At 38.6% G+C, this 17,406-nt stretch overlaps 1 protein-coding gene across 1 annotated transcript in view; it reads right to left on the reverse strand.

The window, feature by feature from the left end:
- The window catches only part of ZYG11B (zyg-11 family member B, cell cycle regulator), a 92,858-nt gene extending 75,772 nt beyond the window's left edge, over positions 1-17,086 (reverse strand). Inside the window, exon 1 of the mRNA XM_049617174.1 lies at positions 16,869-17,086. Within this exon, the coding sequence (XP_049473131.1) occupies positions 16,869-16,871 (3 nt within the window). The 5' untranslated portion in view covers positions 16,872-17,086. The remainder of the gene's footprint in view (positions 1-16,868) is intronic.
- Positions 17,087-17,406: the final 320 nt, after the last annotated feature.

A 17,406-nucleotide genomic window follows, 5' to 3' on the forward strand; every position in this document is an offset into this window, starting at 1 on the left:
GAAAGAAAGAAAGAAAGAAAGAAAGAAAGAAAGAAAGAAAGAAAGAAAGAAAGAAAAGAAAGAAAAAAGAAAGAAAGAAAAAGAAAGAAAAGGGATTCAAATTAGAACCAGTAAAGGGACTTGTCCAGTGTCACAATATTTCTAAGAAGTAGGGCCAAGACATAAACCCAGATCTGTTGATAATGAAGTCCATACTTCTTCCACTATACCATACCATCTCTCAGAACAATTATTAGTTTGGCACTGATGCAAATTCCAAAAAACAGTTTGGGGACCCAGTGGTTGTTACGATGGCTCAGACATGAGGTGATGATGCTGTGGATTAGGGTAGAGGCAATGAAAATGGAAAAAACAATCAAAAGTAAAAAATAATTTGAGGGAAGAATTGACAACATGAAGTAAGTATTTCTGAACCCCAGTACCTACCACAATGCCTGGCACTCTACTAAACAGGCAAATGTTCTCTGAAGGACTGACCAACATTCATCATATAGCATACTTTTGACACACATTATCTCATTTAGCCCTTACAACAGTCTTGAGAACTGGTATAACAGACATTTTGTATATGATGACACCAGAGCTCAGAAATAATATGACCAAATTCATCCAGTTAGAATGTGGTAGAATTGAGTTTTGAATCAAGGTATATAATTTCAAATATTATGCCCTTTTTCTTATCTTATATAGCACCCTAAGGTAAAGAAGGGAAGTAGGAAGAAGGGAAGCTGAGATAAAAAGGAAAAAAAACAAAAACAAAACCAAAAACAACTCCAAGATTTAAAGGAGTTAACCAGGAAGGAAAAAGTGTGTGTGTGTGTGTGTGTGTGTGTGTGTGTGTGTGTGTGTGTGTAACAAGAGGGGAGCACAATAAAGCACATGGAATAAAATGCTAACATTTTGGGCAATTTTGGTGACTGTTACATAAGAATTCTTTGTATTATTTTTGCAACTTTTTATAAGTCTTAAATTGTCAAAATAAAAAGTTAGAAAATAAAAATAAAAAACGAAATAGTGATTAATGCTCACATAACCTCACTGACAAAACTGACAAGACTAGGCAAAGGATTACTTCTTCAGAGGAATTTGTTGTAGTCATGGAGTCTGTCTGCTTAGGCAAGTACAGAAAAGGAACTAATGCTTTGGTGAAAGAACTGAGCTGAATATACAGATTTAATTAGCATCCCCTAGTGGTGACAACTGAATGGTAAGAATAGATAAATTCTCAGAGGGAGTGATAGATCAGTAGAGATTAACTAAGCCCTATAATTAACTATCACAAATATAGCAGGCAGAATGACATGGTCCCTGAACAATGGCTGAAAAAATATCCTATAGCAAATAGGAAAAACACCTATTTGCAGTATGAAAGAACAGCACAGCTCTTTTAAAAATTTTTTTGGTTAATATGGTATTTTCTGCAACAGGATATAATCCTGACACAGTGAATTATTCAAATAAAGTTTGCCCAGATTGGTCTTCTCCAATACTGCTGGTCAGAGTGTAAACAGGCACAATTTTTCTGGATATGAAAGATTTAATAATAGTCTTTAAAACATACACACTCTTGGGGCGCCTGGGTGGCGCAGTCGGTTAAGCGTCCGACTTCAGCCAGGTCACGATCTCGCGGTCCGTGAGTTCGAGCCCCGCGTCAGGCTCTGGGCTGATGGCCCGGAGCCTGGAGCCTGTTTCCGATTCTGTGTCTCCCTCTCTCTCTGCCCCTCCCCCGTTCATGCTCTGTCTCTCTCTGTCCCAAAAAAAAAAAAAAAAAAAAAAAACGTTAAAACATACACGCTCTTGATCCAGTACCTCTTCATCCAAGAATTTACCTAAAAAATAGTAAATGATCAGAGATATTAACAAAGGCATTTACACAAAGGGACTGATCACAGTTTTTCTGACAAAAAAAAAAAAAAATTGACACATACAAATGTCTAAAATAGGGGGAGGGGTGCCTGGCTGGCACAGTCAGTAGAGCACATGACTCTTGACCTCGGGGTTGTGAGTTCGAGCCCCACGTTGGGTTTTGAGATTACTTAAAAACAAAATCTTTAAAAAAAATAGGGGGAAATGGTAAGCAAATCATAGTGTATCAACTCTGTAGAATATTACACAGCAATATGTATGTTTCTGAATAAATTTTAAAGACATGGCAAAACACTAAGAATAAAGTATTAACCTAAGTTAAATAAAAAATATATGCAGCAGGATTTTAATTAAACATCTATACAGTCATAGGAAATTATATTGCCTGAAAAGCATTTCAGAAGATTAGAAAGCTGCCTCCAAATTAAATAATATGCTGTCGTATATCTACAGAGAAGAGCAAGGGAAAGACATGAAATAAAATAGGATAGAGGATACCTCAAAGGTAGGGAAAGTGGCATAAAGGAATGGTGCACACAGGGAAAAAAATGGCAGTGGTCATGCTCTATTTCTTAACTTGGGATACTAGGTTTTTAGGTATTTGTTTACTATGTTTCATGACTTATATAAATGTTTCATATGGTCTTCTGAATATATCAAATTATTAAAAATGGAAAAAAGACAAAAATAAAAATTAATGGAAACCAAAAAAGCTGTATTTGTTTCTGCTTTTCGAGTATTATAAAATAACAAAGAAACTGTCATTTTATCAAAGATGATATTTTTCAATATAATAGTTTCATATTCAAACTAAAACAGACATTTGATTGGACTCAGTAACAATATTTTTTTTTTTTTTTTTTTTTTTGGGACAGAGAGAGACAGAGCATGAACGGGGGAGGGGCAGAGAGAGAGGGAGACACAGAATCGGAAACAGGCTCCAGGCTCCGAGCCATCAGCCCAGAGCCTGACGCGGGGCTCGAACTCACGGACCGCGAGATCGTGACCTGGTTGAAGTCAGACGCTTAACCGACTGCGCCACCCAGGCGCCCCTGCAATATTTTAATTTTGAATGATAACATGTATGTGTACACACGTGCATGGGCACACATATTATTCCTGAATTGGCCATAATGTAACTTCTTACCACTGCTCTTATACCCTTTCCCAATGTAGTCTTACATTCCCCACAGGTTTTACCATCTGCTAGTGATGGACTGTTGGAAAGGGAGACTTAGGAGGGTTTTCAGAAGAAAAGCAGAGGAGCAGCTATGATGTATAAGGGAAGCAGACAGGAAATAAAAAGAGAATTTTGAGAAGCAGATCTGTGAACTCCCTTCTATTTCACAATGTTCCACAATTTACAAATAAAGACTTACACTTATTTTGAAATGACTTTTTGGCTGCGGGGGATTATGGTCCATGGATTATGATACTGTTAAGACTACATACATAGGTCACGATTTAAACAGTTATATATAGGCGGTTAAAGAATTTCTCCTACTATTAAAGCTAGGTATATACACAAATCTTCTCTTGCACCTGCGTTTAGATATTACAGAGCAGGGCCTTGAAGGAACAAAACAGAGGAAAAGAATGACTAGAATGAAAGGATGTCAAAAGAGGTCTTGACGTGACATTACCTACAAGAGACACAAAAGGCTCTCAAATGTTGGAAATGTTGAAGGAAGGAAGGAAGGAAGGAAGGAAGGAAGGAAGGAAGGAAGTGCTATAGCTAGCACTTCAATTTATAAAACCTTTTCAAAATAATCATCATGACTCTGTAAGTTAAGGAGAATAGACATTATTTCTGTTGAGGAAACTGATGTTCAGAGAAGGAATGTTACCAGTGGTAGCCATGCCTCCCTTTCTTTATATATGCTGTTCCCTCTTCTTAGAATGCCCTTTCCTGTCTGTCCATCTATCAAATTCCTGTTCCTTCTACAAAAGCCAGTACATTATGCCCACTCCTCCATGATATTCCTCATATACCAAAACACACACAGATGTAATCACACTACAGTTTGTATATAGTTCTATTGTAGTCACCTATTGTATAACTTTTTCTTAGATGGCTGTCTCCCCCTCTAGACTATGAATCCAAAGAAAGTTAGTAGCTCTCAAATTTTTTTGTTTGTGGCTCACTTAGGTGGGGCAAAAAAAATTCACAGCTTACTTGGTTCCCAAGCTCCAGGGGGAAATTAACAATTAAGTATCATTACAAGGAAATTTTATAAATATCTGTTTTAATAACAAGAAAATGAATGTTTCCTATTTGATTAACAATACATTGTCAAAGTCTGAATTGGGAAATTTTTTCAATTTTTTCAATTTTTTTTTTTTTTTTTTTTTTTTTGAGAGAGAGCGCGAACACAAGCAAGGGAGGGTCAGAGAGAGGTTGAGAGACAGAATCCCAAGCAGGATCCACGCTGTCAGTGCAGAGCCAAATGCAGGACTTGATCCCAGGTCCTCATGACCTGAGTTGAAATCGAGTCAGGCACTTAACTGACTGAGCCACCCAAGTGCCCCTAAATTGGGAAACTTTTATGTGGAGAGTACTATTAATGCAAATATACATTACCACACACTAGCTTAACAAATAAAACACAACAAATGATACCAATAATAAAGTTAAATTAATAACAGTTCATAATTAAGATACAAAACTAGCAACAATAAAAAAGTACCAACTCAAGACTATTGATATACTGATTACAAAGCTCTCTCTCAAGAAATTACAGGAAATCCAACAAGCTACATTTGTACACATGTAGTAGGAGCTTTGGAACGCTTCCAAGTGTCAAACTTGTTCATTAAAGACTAGTCTTCAGTTAACTCATAATCTGGTAACTTTAGCTTATGATTACTAAATTGTAGGGTTGTTTTTTTTTTTTTTTAACATTTATTTATTTTTGAGACAGAGAGAGACAGAGCATGAACGGGGAAGGGGCAGAGAGAGAGGGAGACACAGAATCTGAAACAGGCTCCAGGCTCTGAGCTGTCAGCACAGAGCCCGACGCGGGGCTGGAACCCATGAACCGTGAGATCATGACCTGAGCCGAAGTCGGACGCTTAACCGACTGAGCCACCCAGGCGCCCCTCTATTTTTTTTTTTTTTTTAATTTTGTAGGGTTTTTTTAATGTTTATTTTTGTGAGAGAGAGAGCGCGCGAGAGACAGCAAGCATGAGCAGGGGAGGGGCAGAGAAAGAGGGAGACACAGAATCCGAAGTAGGCTCCAGGTTCTGAGCTGTCAGCACAGAGCCCAGTACGGGGTTTGAACTCACAGACCATGAGATCACGACCTGAGCCGAAGTCGGACGTGAAACCAACTGAGCCACCCAGCCGCCCCTAAGTTGCAGTAATTCTTAATTACACACTAAGTAGTTCTCTCGTATGTAGATATAAAAATGAGAAGTCTGGGGAACTGCATCACTTGCCAGCCCCTAGGAGTTAGGAAAGGATGTTTAGAACAGTTCATCATCTATCAGGAGGAGCTTTCTGTCTCACAAATTGAAAACGACTGGAGTTAAGATCCATGCCTTACCCATTTTTATATCCCCTACTCTGGCACAGAGCAAATGCCTGTCTACTTGAGTCTGTGAATATGTGAACTACCTGTAAGCAGATTCCCTGCTTTTGAAACGCTGCTTCTTATAAGAACATGGCACAGTTAGGGGTGTGGGATAATGAAGCCAGGGGAAAAAAAGAATAGTTTCTCAAGACAGCTTTTCCACTTGACTACTTTTTGTGGCAAGTACTAGTTTCTAATAGCAAGAAAATGTCTTACCGAGATATCATCTCTCTCTCTCTCCCCCCCATAAAAGACATATGTCTTATATAGCAGTGTATCTTTTTGGATGGCTTTCCATTTCTACAGAACCTTGCTCCATACCACCCCAACAACAAGAGGATCCCTCCTTATCTATTGCTCTTTAAAACCCTAGGTCCAGTATTCCTCCTACTAGCCTCTGGAAAAGGCACTTCATTTTGTGCCTCAGCTTCCTTATCCACAAAATGACATCTATAATATTTTTCCTTTCGCTTCATAAGGTTATTGAATCAAATGAAATAAAGGATATGAATATACTATTTTATTCTTAGACGTTGTTACTAGGGACATCCATAAAGTGTATTTTTCCTTGTAATTAACCAAAAAAGAGACCTCATTACTCAAGGGATTCTGGAAGCTACAGGGTCTGTCTTTGAGGAAGCTCATGTTGACACTCATTAGCTCTTCCTAAACCTTCTCATGGCTTTCTTTTAATCTCTCTCTTTTTTTTTTTTTTTTTTTGCTTCCTTATGTTCTCTTTCCTTGAAATATTTAGTCATCTATACAACACTCAGTTAGAGGAAAGGCATTCTCAGTCCCTTTCCCATGACTTAGTTATGTATTTTGTAGGTTGGTTTGTTTTATAAATTTAAAAGCTTCATCTGTTACTATGTTGCCAGGGTCATGGCAAAGCAGCATTTCAATATTCTAAGTAGTGGCCCACTCATTCCTACCAAGTGGGAAGGTGAGGGACACTGGAAATTGTCTATATATCACAACTGTAGTCTACTGTTGGAGGGCACTGTGGCTTCCACTACTGCTGGTATGACAAAAAATGAAAGAGATCAGGCATCTTTTCTTTCATTCTTGAAAGCCCCATAAAATGCATCCAATAAGTTATTTCTTGAATGAATTAGTAAATTACTGGATGGTAACTTGTCTCAAAACTTATTTTATTTCTCCTAATGATACTACTTCAGGAAACATCTGATACAAAAAAGTATCAAAATTGCCTTAATTCCTTAAGACAGAACTTGTGGGCTTTCAGGATCATTGAATATTGAGGTCTCTCTTTTAATTAATTATAAGAAAAATATACTTTATGGATGATGCTGGTAACAATGGCTTACAGTAAACAAAGGAAGCTCACATTCTTTATTTCATTTGACACAATAGTCTTATGAAATGAAAGGGAAAATATTGCAAATTTTATTTTACAGATAAGGAAGCTGAGGGACAAACATGAAGTACCCTTTCCAGAGGCATTATGGTGAGTAGGAAGAATACTGACCTAGATTTGAATTCTAGTGGTGTTTAACTGTAAACTATCTAGCTTTTCTGACCCTCAGTTCTGTCCTTGGTACAATGGGGTAATATTGGTACTTACCTCATGATGCTGTTGTCAGGATGAAGTGAGAAAGTATGTTCAAAGCCCATAACACAATGCCTGACAGAGTAATTATTCAGTAAATATTCCTTTCTTACTAGCCATGATCTCACGCAAGTAATATAAATTTAGGTTTCAGACACGTAGGACAGCAGGTTCTTGGTTGTAAATTCTCGAGAGATTTTTCCCATGCAGAGTCCATGTCAAGACAAATAACCCTCTTTGTCTCCCTACACCATCAAGCAGATATTTAAAAAAAAAATTTTTTTTAATGTTTATTTATTTTTGAGAGAAAGAGAGACAGAGTGTGAGCAGGGGAGGGGCAGAGAGAGAGGGAGACACAGAATCGAAAGCAGGCTCCAGGCTCTGAGCTGTCAGCACAGAGCCCAACGCAGGGCTCAAACCCACGAACCGTGAGATCATGACCTGAGCCGAAGTCGGACGCTTAACTGACTGAGCCACCTAGGCACCCCAAACAGATATTTATTTTTTATGCTACCTTTTCACTAACGGTGTAGACATTTTAGGATCCTGGCTTTTTGTAGCTGTCTCAGTTCCAACTCATGTGAGTCAGGCTCAACATACCTGAAATGTTCCTAAACCTGACAAATCTTCCAAGAGAAGACAAATGGCTCTGATAGTGCTCCTTTTTTTTTGTATCCCTGGATGATTTTTTTTTTCTTAAGACTGGGACAAAAACCAGGTGACTACAAAGATTACAAACTTGACAATTTTATGATTAAAAATAAAATTGTTATTGACATCTCCCTGAAGGATTGTGTAATACTGTTCTGAAAAGTGGTGGTTTGAGAGTCAGCTTGCCTAGTTTAAAGTGCCAGTTCTACCACTCACAAAACAATATAATCTTAGGCAAAGTACCTAATCTCCCCGTGCTTCAGTTTAATGATCTGCAAAATGCAGACAATAACAGTACCTATATCATAGGAGTATTGTCAGAATTAAATAAATTCTAAGTGGAAGACACTTAGAACAGTGACTGATATATTAACTGCTCAGTAAATATTACCTATTATTATAGAAGATAAACTCAATAGAACTGTTTTATTCACTGCTGCATTCCCAGAGCCTAAAGTAATGCCTATTACAGTGGGCACTAAATGTTTATTGAGTGAACAAATGAACAATCAAGCACAAATTTATTGTTAGATGTACTTAAGATAATTTTAACTCCTAGATAAAAAGACTGTATGCCCACAGAGAAATATTAAGTCCTAAGTCCAGGCCTGAAATTAAAGACTGGGAATGAAAGGCACACAAGTGTCATTTGAGTTCACAGGTATAAGAAAGTTCAGATACTGGACAATCTTTGACTCCTTATTTTAGTAGTACTCCATGGGAAATCTCTTCTTAGTTTATTGGTTTTGGGGTTTTTTGTTTGTTTGTTTGTTTTTTTGTATTTTCTACTACTGATTCAACCAAGTCAAACTTCTAGCAATAAACATCTAAGATAACCTTAGATATGATCTAAACCTTTTACCTTCTCCTTCCCCAAACACAATCATTTTATAAATGAAGAAGGAAGGTAATACCAAGGGCACAGATATATTGTGCCTAAGGGTACAGATTTATAGAACTATTTGGCATGGACTATAGGGTCTTATTTTTCTAAATCCCTGGATGCCAAATGAAAACACAGGTAAGACAAGCTTCTTGTACGTATCACTTCAAGGCCTGGCCAGTGTGGCAAACAACTATGTGCTAAAGGGCAAGGAGCTAGAGTTCTACTTAAAAAGATCAAGGCCTAGAAAGGTAAATAAATACCCTTCTCTTCCATTTTAACTCCTGTAATAAAACAGTCTAAGAAACAAAACAAAAATTCAGGTCAGTAATCACTGAACATATGAATAGATCCTAGGAATCGCTAATTCAAACAGATACTTCAGCATTATTTTTCTCCTAACTACTAACATGAGTTTTGAAATATAATATGGTAAACAGAGAAGCCAGGTTAATAATGGAAAGAACATTGGCCTGCAGTCAGTTCTGGCTCTGCTACTTACTAGCTGTGTGATCTCAGGAAAATAAATTAACTTCTCAGTTTTATTACCTGTAAAATTGATGCTAAACTTCTATCTTGACTACTTCACAAAATGGTCATGAAGAATAAATGGGACGTATATGAAAATGCCTTTAAAATACTACAGTACTATTCAAATTTTAACATAATGGAATGAAGTGGTGTGAAAAGTTGGTAATATATTCATGGAGATTAAGAGCTCAAGTGCCCTGACCCCTTAGTACGATAGCTAACAGAATGTATCTACTATATAACAACTTACCTTTAACTGGCTAGAATCTTACCACATTTTTTAAGAGGTAGAAGGGATCACAGAGAAGATTTAACACAACTTTTCCATTTGAGAAATTTTTAAATGAAGGCATACACAGGTGAAATGATTTGCCAAAGGTTACAAGGTCTATGAAAAGGAAAAAAACCCTGACATTATATAACCAAGAACATTCAAGCTTAAAAAATGTCCTTAGAAAAGGAGAATATGACATTGAACAGGCATTAAGATGCTGGAGAGCTAAGAAAAATGTTTGTACAAAGGAGAACTAATGATAGGAAAAGAAAAACAAAAGATCTTTACACAGAGCTAACAAAATGTTTAAATAATTAACCACCCCTCTAGATTTACCAGTAACTGATTCTTTACTATCTGTGTTTAAATATGCTATTCTCTGGAAGGGCATCGCCACAAATTATAGACAAATAATTGGAAAGTGTTTATACAAAAAGACATTGCTTGGCAATTCATCTCAAAATCATCTGGCTTCCTCCCCAAGTCTTCCTGTTGAACTCTTCTGGACAGAAACATTTATTCTAGGTCAAAAGCACCTCTTGGAGGCTAGTAAGAGAAAGTATCTGATCCAACATTTCTTGCCCATCAAACCTCTTTTTCCTCTCAGGGGACCTGTGCAGAGTATTTCATCTTTCTTTCCTTTTCGTAACTCACATCTCAGTTAACATTACCTTAGGCAATTCTCTACAAAGTACACATACTCTTTTACTGAACAAATATTTATTTACTTACTATGTCTCAGGCATTATGCTAAATGCTTAAAACATGAAGTTGAAAAACACTACTGTCCTTGTCCTCAGAGAGCTCACAATCTGGAGAGGCAGCCACGCTCCTTAACAAACAGTACAAAGTACAAGAGAGACACAAAGAAAGGAGTAACCCAAGGATGCCTGGAGGTAACTGAAGGCTTCACAAAGGAGATAGGTCTTAAGGAGACACTCAAAGTCAAAAAGTCAAGAAAGAAGACAGCATCCTAGACAAAAGGAACAGTGTAAACAAAACTCAGAAGCACAAAAAACACATAATGTGTACTCAGTATTACTGAGCCTGCAGACTTTTCTCATAAAATGATTAGATCATTAGATTAAAAGATAATAAGGGTCCTAGTATTATATGCAAAACACATTCATTTAACAACTATTTGCTGAACCCTACTATGTGCTAGACACTGCCAAGTACCCAGGATACAGATCTTCGTAGACCCATTGGTGTCCATATTATAGCTGCCACCTGAGCTCTACAGTACAATTTGTGCAGCCCTAGCAACACTATAGGACCACTATAAACTAGCGGGACCCAAACTGCAGACTCCTTAAGTATGGTAGAGTCCATAAATTCACATGCATACCACGTATGCTCTGTACACAATAAAATCTTGAAAATATCTACTATTTTCAATGTTGTTAAAATTAAGAGATGGGGTGCCTGGCTGGCTCAGTTGGTTAAGCGGCCGACTTCAGCTCAGGTCATGATCTCGCGGTCCGTGAGTTCGAGCCCCGCGTCGGGCTCTGTGCTGACGGCTCAGAGCCTGGAGCCTGTTTCGGATTCTGTGTCTCCCTCTCTCTGACCCTCCCCTGTTCATGCTCTGTCTCTCTCTGTCTCAAAAATAAACAAACGTTAAAAAAAAAAAAAAATTAAGAGCGAAGTATCACTTTAAAAGTTAAAAACAGAACTACCCAACGATCAATCCCACCACTGGGTACTTACCCAAAGAATACAAAAACACTAATTCAAAGGAATACAGGCACTCCTATGTTTATAGCAGCATTATTTACAACCCAACACGTGGAAGTAGCCCAAGTGTCAAGTGTCCATCAATTGATGAACAGATAAAGACCGTGTGAGATATCTATATCTCCAGCCATAAAAAATAATGAAAAAGAATGAAACTTTGCCATAGAGCTCAAGAGTATAACACTAAGCAAAATAAGTCAGAAAAAGACAAATACCGAATGATTTCACTCATATGTGGAATTTAAGAAACAAAACCAAAAAGCAAAGGAAAAAAATGAGAGAGGGTCAAAGCAAGAAACAGACTTTTAATTTTAGGGAACAATTTGACGGTTACCAGAGGGGAGAGGGTTAAGGTTTGGGTTAAATAGGTGATGGAAGTTAAGAACTGCACCTGTGATGAGCACAGGGTGATTTACAGAACTGCTGAATTACCAAATTGTACAACTGCAAATAATATGACACTGTATGTTAACTAACTGGAATTAAAATAAAAACTTAAAAACAAGAAATGTGGTAATAGTTATATTCAATTTGACTCTTCATTTATTGGAAATGAACTATACTTCCAATGTTTTATTTGTGGAAACAGGCTTGCAAGTAGCAGCTTAATACCATTCCTTTTATTTTGTCATTTAGAAATGAAACAGAACAGGGGCGCCTGGGTGGCGCAGTTGGTTAAGCATCCAGTCTTGATCCCGCCTCAGGTCATGATCTCACAGTCTGTGAGTTTGGGCCGCCATCATGCTCTGAGCCATCAGTGCAAACAGAGCCCACCTGAGATTCTGTCCCTCTCTCTGCCCTTTCCCCACTTGTGTGCAATCTCTCTCTCTCTCTCTCTCTCTCTCAAAATAAATAAATAAAGTTAAAAAAAATTCTTTTAAGTTGTTAGAAATAAAACAGAACAGCACAAAACCTTTTGATTTTTTTAAGTACAAAAATGCAAGGATTCCAAATTTAAGGTTAAAAAGTCATTTTGTATCTATTTTGATGCCACAAACATAATTTCAATCTACACTGCAATATATTCATTTTAAAATATGACAAATAGTGCTTTATCTTAATTAACGTGTCATTTGTTAAATAGGAAAAGGCTGAAATTTGTTTTAATATGTTTTGTTCAATGTATTATTAAACTACATAAATAATTTAAAAATAAAGTATATTTTACTTAAAATTACTTTTTTTTTAATCTTCTATTTATTTAAATAATCTCTACACCCAACATGGGGCTCGAACTCATGAGATCAAGAGTCACATGTTCCACATGCTCTGCCAACTAAGACAGCCGGGCACCCCAAAATTTCTCCTTTCTTATACCACACAAAATCCATTAAAAAAATTAAATAAGGTTGGGAAGTACTGATTCTCTTTCGGTGACCTAATATATGACCTTTGGAAGACATACTCTACATAAATAAAGTCTTTGGTTGAGTAAATTTACTCTGTTTTAATATTCTCATAAATCCTTAACGGCAACATATATAAAAACTGAGGCCCAGTGAGCAAAATTGCAAAGCTGTTAGTGAGTCTGTGCTTCTACAACTCCACAGTAATGCCTCTATGGAAAAGTCACGTAGCCAAAAAGTGTATGCCAGATCTTCACACTTTACTTCCTTATATTCTCCTTCCTCCAATTTAAATCACCACCACAATAAGCCTAGAGTGAAAGTTCATACACTTACATTTCACCTAGACTACTGCAATAGCTCCCCCCCCATCATGTTTCATACTGATTTAGAGTGATAACCTTCAAAATCTCTTAATTATGATACTCCTTCACACAAGAAAACCTTTCAAGGCACTCTGGGTCTTTATAGTGAGGCTAAAACTCCTGAGCTTATGACTCAAGGTCCTCCATGATCTGACCCTAGGCTCACCTAGTCTCATCTCCTGCACCCTCAATAGTAAAGCCATATATTTTCCAGAATACATCATGCCTGCTTCTGTCCTAGTTTTTAAGCTCAAGCTGGTCCCTTTGCCAAGAATGGCCTTCCTTCCCAAACTCCTACCCAACAAAATCCCACTTGTTAAAACCCCCGATTCAAACATTCCTTTCTCAACAATGCCTCTCTGATTTTATGATCATCCCCAAAGTCATTCATTCACTTAAAAAATATTTATTGAGCTCTTAAAATGCACCAGGCACTATGTGAGTGTTAAAGATACAACTGTGAGCCAAACAAAACATGGTCTCTACCTTCACAGAGCTAGTACTTTTCTCATTGGGTTGCTATGATGATTAAATGAGATAAAATATATAAAGTACTTAACACATTTTCAATAAATATTAGCCTAACTAGACTATCTAAAATAGTTGCCACACACTCATATACCTTTGACCCTTAAACAGAATGGGTCTGAACTCTGTGGGTCCGCTTATACACAGATTTTTTACAGTACGATACTATAAATGTATTTTCTCTTCCTGGGGTGTCTGGATGGTTCAGTCCATTAAGCATCTGACTCTTGGTTTTGGCTCAGGTCATGATCTCATGGTTCATGAGTCTGAGCCCCACATCAGGTTCTGCACCATCTCTCTCTCTTTCTCTCTCTCTGCCCCTCCCCTGTTCACTCTCGTCTCTCTCAAAAATAAGTAAACTTAGAAAAAATGTATTTTCTCTTCCTTATGATTATCTTAGTAACATTGTTTCTCTCTTACTTTATTATAAGAATACAGTATAAAATACATACAACATACAAAATATATATTAATTGACTATGTTATCAGTAAGGCTTCCAGTCAACAATAGGCTATTATTAGTAGTTAAGTTTCTGGGGAACAAAAATTATATTGGGATTTTTGACTGCACAGGGGTCGATGCCCCCAAGGGTAATGTTCAAGGGTCAACTATACAATGTCATTTTATATTTTACCCTGATTTATTACTTTTTAGCATTTATGACTAGTTCTCATTATAATTACAATTGATATGTATTCTATGAAAGAGGGTTGGTTACACAATGGAGGGGTTGTGACTTAGGATTTTTCTTTGAGGAGTTAGTGGGGCAGATGAGGTTTCCCTGAGTTCCTTGAGCTGAGGACTGCAGGATATGCAGAGTTAAGGAGGCAAGAGAGAGTACCACCACAGGTCATTTACTGTGCTATTCCTTCTATGTGGTTTTCCACAATACAACTCCTATAACTTAATCCTTTGGTTTCCTTCCTGAAAGTAAAATCCTCTGAGAAGCCAGCCCTGACTACCCCCTACCATGATCCCACAACTTTTCTTAGCACTCTTCACATTTAAGATTACTCTTTTTGCTTGATGTCTATATTGTCCACACACACAATATACAAAAAGGTAGGGTCCATATCTGTTCTGTTATTTGTAATACCCCAGTGCCAACACAGTCAATGGCACTCAAAAAAAATTAGGAAAAAAAAGAACTACACCTTAAACCAGAGGTTCTCAAAGTGTTGGTCACAAAACGGAAACATCAGCATGACATGAGTACTTGTTAGAAATGTAAACTATCAGGCCCGATTCCAATCTGATAAATCAAACTCAGGAAGTGGTGGCACAGCCTTCCAGCTGATTTTGATTTATGGTAAAATCTGAGAACCCTTGTCTTAGACAACTATTCAAAACACAACAGTGAAAAATTTGAAAAATCTAAAATACAAAGCTTTATAATGTTTAACTCTATTTACTCACTGCCTACTACATATATTGCACAATAGAGTAGCCTCTAAAGACAATTCTTAGCTCATAAGCTATTATTTTGCATTCTCTTCACTTTTTCCAGACATACACCCTTCCCCTGTATGTATGTGTTTAAACAAGTAAAGAAAATCAAGTTAGTTACAGGCAAAGTTGAAATTACTGTCATTCTAATATACCGTTCCAGTTACATTTCCTACTATACATCCTCATTTCCCCATCTCTCCATGCTAAACAAAGATGATCCTGCTACCTACAATATACTCTCATTACTTTCTACTCACATTCACAACAAAGCATTCTGTGCCTTCCCCAAATTATCATAATCACATTCATCTTTCAGGCCCAGCTCAAATGACACTTCTGGATCCTAAACACCCAAAAAGAGTTTAAATCTTCTCCCTCTGTTCTCATAAATTCATTTTCAGTGGGAGGGCCAACACTTCGAAAAACCTAGAAATTTGGTGTGTTAGGCAGGACAGCTCTTTGGTGTGTTATTCTAAAGTGATCATCCCATCTTACTAAATTTATTTTTTGAACCAAAAATAAAATTCTCAAACTCACTCTTTCTATGTAGTCCCTAGTTGCCTCAAATTTCAGTTTAAAATCATACTTGTCAGATAGGAAAACGAGGCCACAAAGTGAATCATTCAACCATGTATGTGGCCTGGGGGCTGGGAATAACAGGAATAAGTAAGGCACATTGCTGCCTAGAAAAACCCACATTTCAGGGGGAGAAACAGGTTAACACACAAAGATAGTGTGATGGGTTTTATATGTGAAGGGTTGTTGTAGAGGTAGACAAAGAATAACGTAAAAATGTAGTCAGGGGAAGTTACCAGATTAAATGATTTTATAATAAACCACTTTCCTAAAACGAATGGAGGAAAAACAAAAATTGACTAACCTCCTAGGAGAACATGACTATCAGGAATGTCTTATTCCTCCCAGGGACCAAAATTTAGATTGCTATATATGATAGGGCAATGTGTTCATTAAATGTACTGCAAACCATGTGTAACCCAACTCAATGAAAAACCAACTGAAGCCTCAACTTATTTTGAAACAGGAAGGAGAAAATGTGCAAATATCAGGGTCTCCCAACTAAAGACAGAAAGAGCAAAACAAACGATGGTATCAGAAGGTATCAAAGAGATTGTCACAATCTGCCAACCTGATTTTCAGTCTTCTGATGCCCTGGTCTCTGCCTCCAAACAAACACAAACCATTTGCTCTGAGCAACAGTCAAGCCTGTAAATAAATATTTTTAAACTTCCCAAACTGTACCTTCACACTAAAAGACACACAAGATAAAAATACATTTCAAAACATGTTTAATTATTTGACAAAAGGCTGGATATCTCAAAAGGTCATAGTACAGATGCCAGCCCTCACCCCATGCTTCACTCCAAAACACACTATCACCCAGGTTTTGCAATAACATTAGGCAATAAGGCGTCCAGGCTCTCCCCAATACTTCCCATCTCCTCCTTTCCCTTTACAAAAAAGAAAAGGAAGAAGAAAGCCTATGAATCTACCAGCCCCACTGTTCCTGGGAAGCAATCGCCCTCGAATTGTTTCTGCAGAGACCCCTGAAGCCTTAGAAGGAAATGGGGACAGCTGTGAGAGCGGGGGAGAGAGGACATCCGATTAAGGGGGAGAGGAAATGTGGCTGGTAGAGGACGAAGGGGAGAAAGGATACGAAGAGGAGGGGGCAGTAGAGATAAAATGATGAAAGGGAGTAAGAAGCAAGAGCCAAGAGCCGGAGCGAAAACAGGAAAAAGAGAGTAGAGATCCCAAAACAGAGAAAAAGGCAAAATGGTAAGAGAAAAGGAAGGTCGGGTTAAAGGACGAGGAGGGGGCGGCAAAGGGGACAGAGAAAGCTGTCACTGGAGGTGATGAAAAAGGGTGTCACCGGGAAGGAGAGCGCTGGGGTGATGGGGGGGTATGTCACCCCAGCAGGTGGCCGGGGAACAGGGGGAAGGAGAAGCGAGGCGCCGAGGGGGTAGTAACAAGGGAGCGAAGTAAAGGCAGGGGGCAGAGGGGACATCAGAGCTAGGGAGGGGCAGGCCGCGGGGGCTAGGGTGGCTTGCGGCTGCAGCTTAGGCAGGCCTCGCTCCCTCACCATGGCTGCGCCGGCCTGGTCCTCGGGCGTGCAGCCTCTGTCCTGGGTTCGGCGGCGGGCTGGGCCTGAGCCCGCCCCCAGGCTGAGCCGGCGCGGAGGCTCCAGGAGGCTCCGGGGAGCGGCGGCTCCGGGCTTGGCCCAGGCCTCGGCCTCCTTCCCTCAGAAGCTGGAAGTGCAGCAGCCGCAGCCGCAGCCGCAGCCCGATCCGGAGCACAGACTCCGCCCCCGCATGGCCCGCCCCCATGGCGAGCCTGAGCTTGGCCCCGCCTCCGCTCTCACTGCGCAGACTCAGCGGAGGAGTCCCGACCGCGCGCCTGACCTCTGGGTTCTCCCCCTGCTAGGTCCTTAAAGGAGCCTCAAATCCTAGCCTTTTAAAAAATAAGAGTTTTAAATATTACGTCATAACAGGAAATTAGAGCACTAACTCGTTTCTGTAACCTATAGACCCTGCGTTTCTGGTTCATTGTCATTTACTACCATTGTCATAATTATGGGTGATCTGTGCCCTAGTAGGTAATTCTTGCAATGCCTTCACCTC

This window comes from Panthera uncia, assembly GCF_023721935.1.
Source record: "Panthera uncia isolate 11264 chromosome C1 unlocalized genomic scaffold, Puncia_PCG_1.0 HiC_scaffold_4, whole genome shotgun sequence".
NCBI lineage: Eukaryota > Metazoa > Chordata > Mammalia > Carnivora > Felidae > Panthera > Panthera uncia.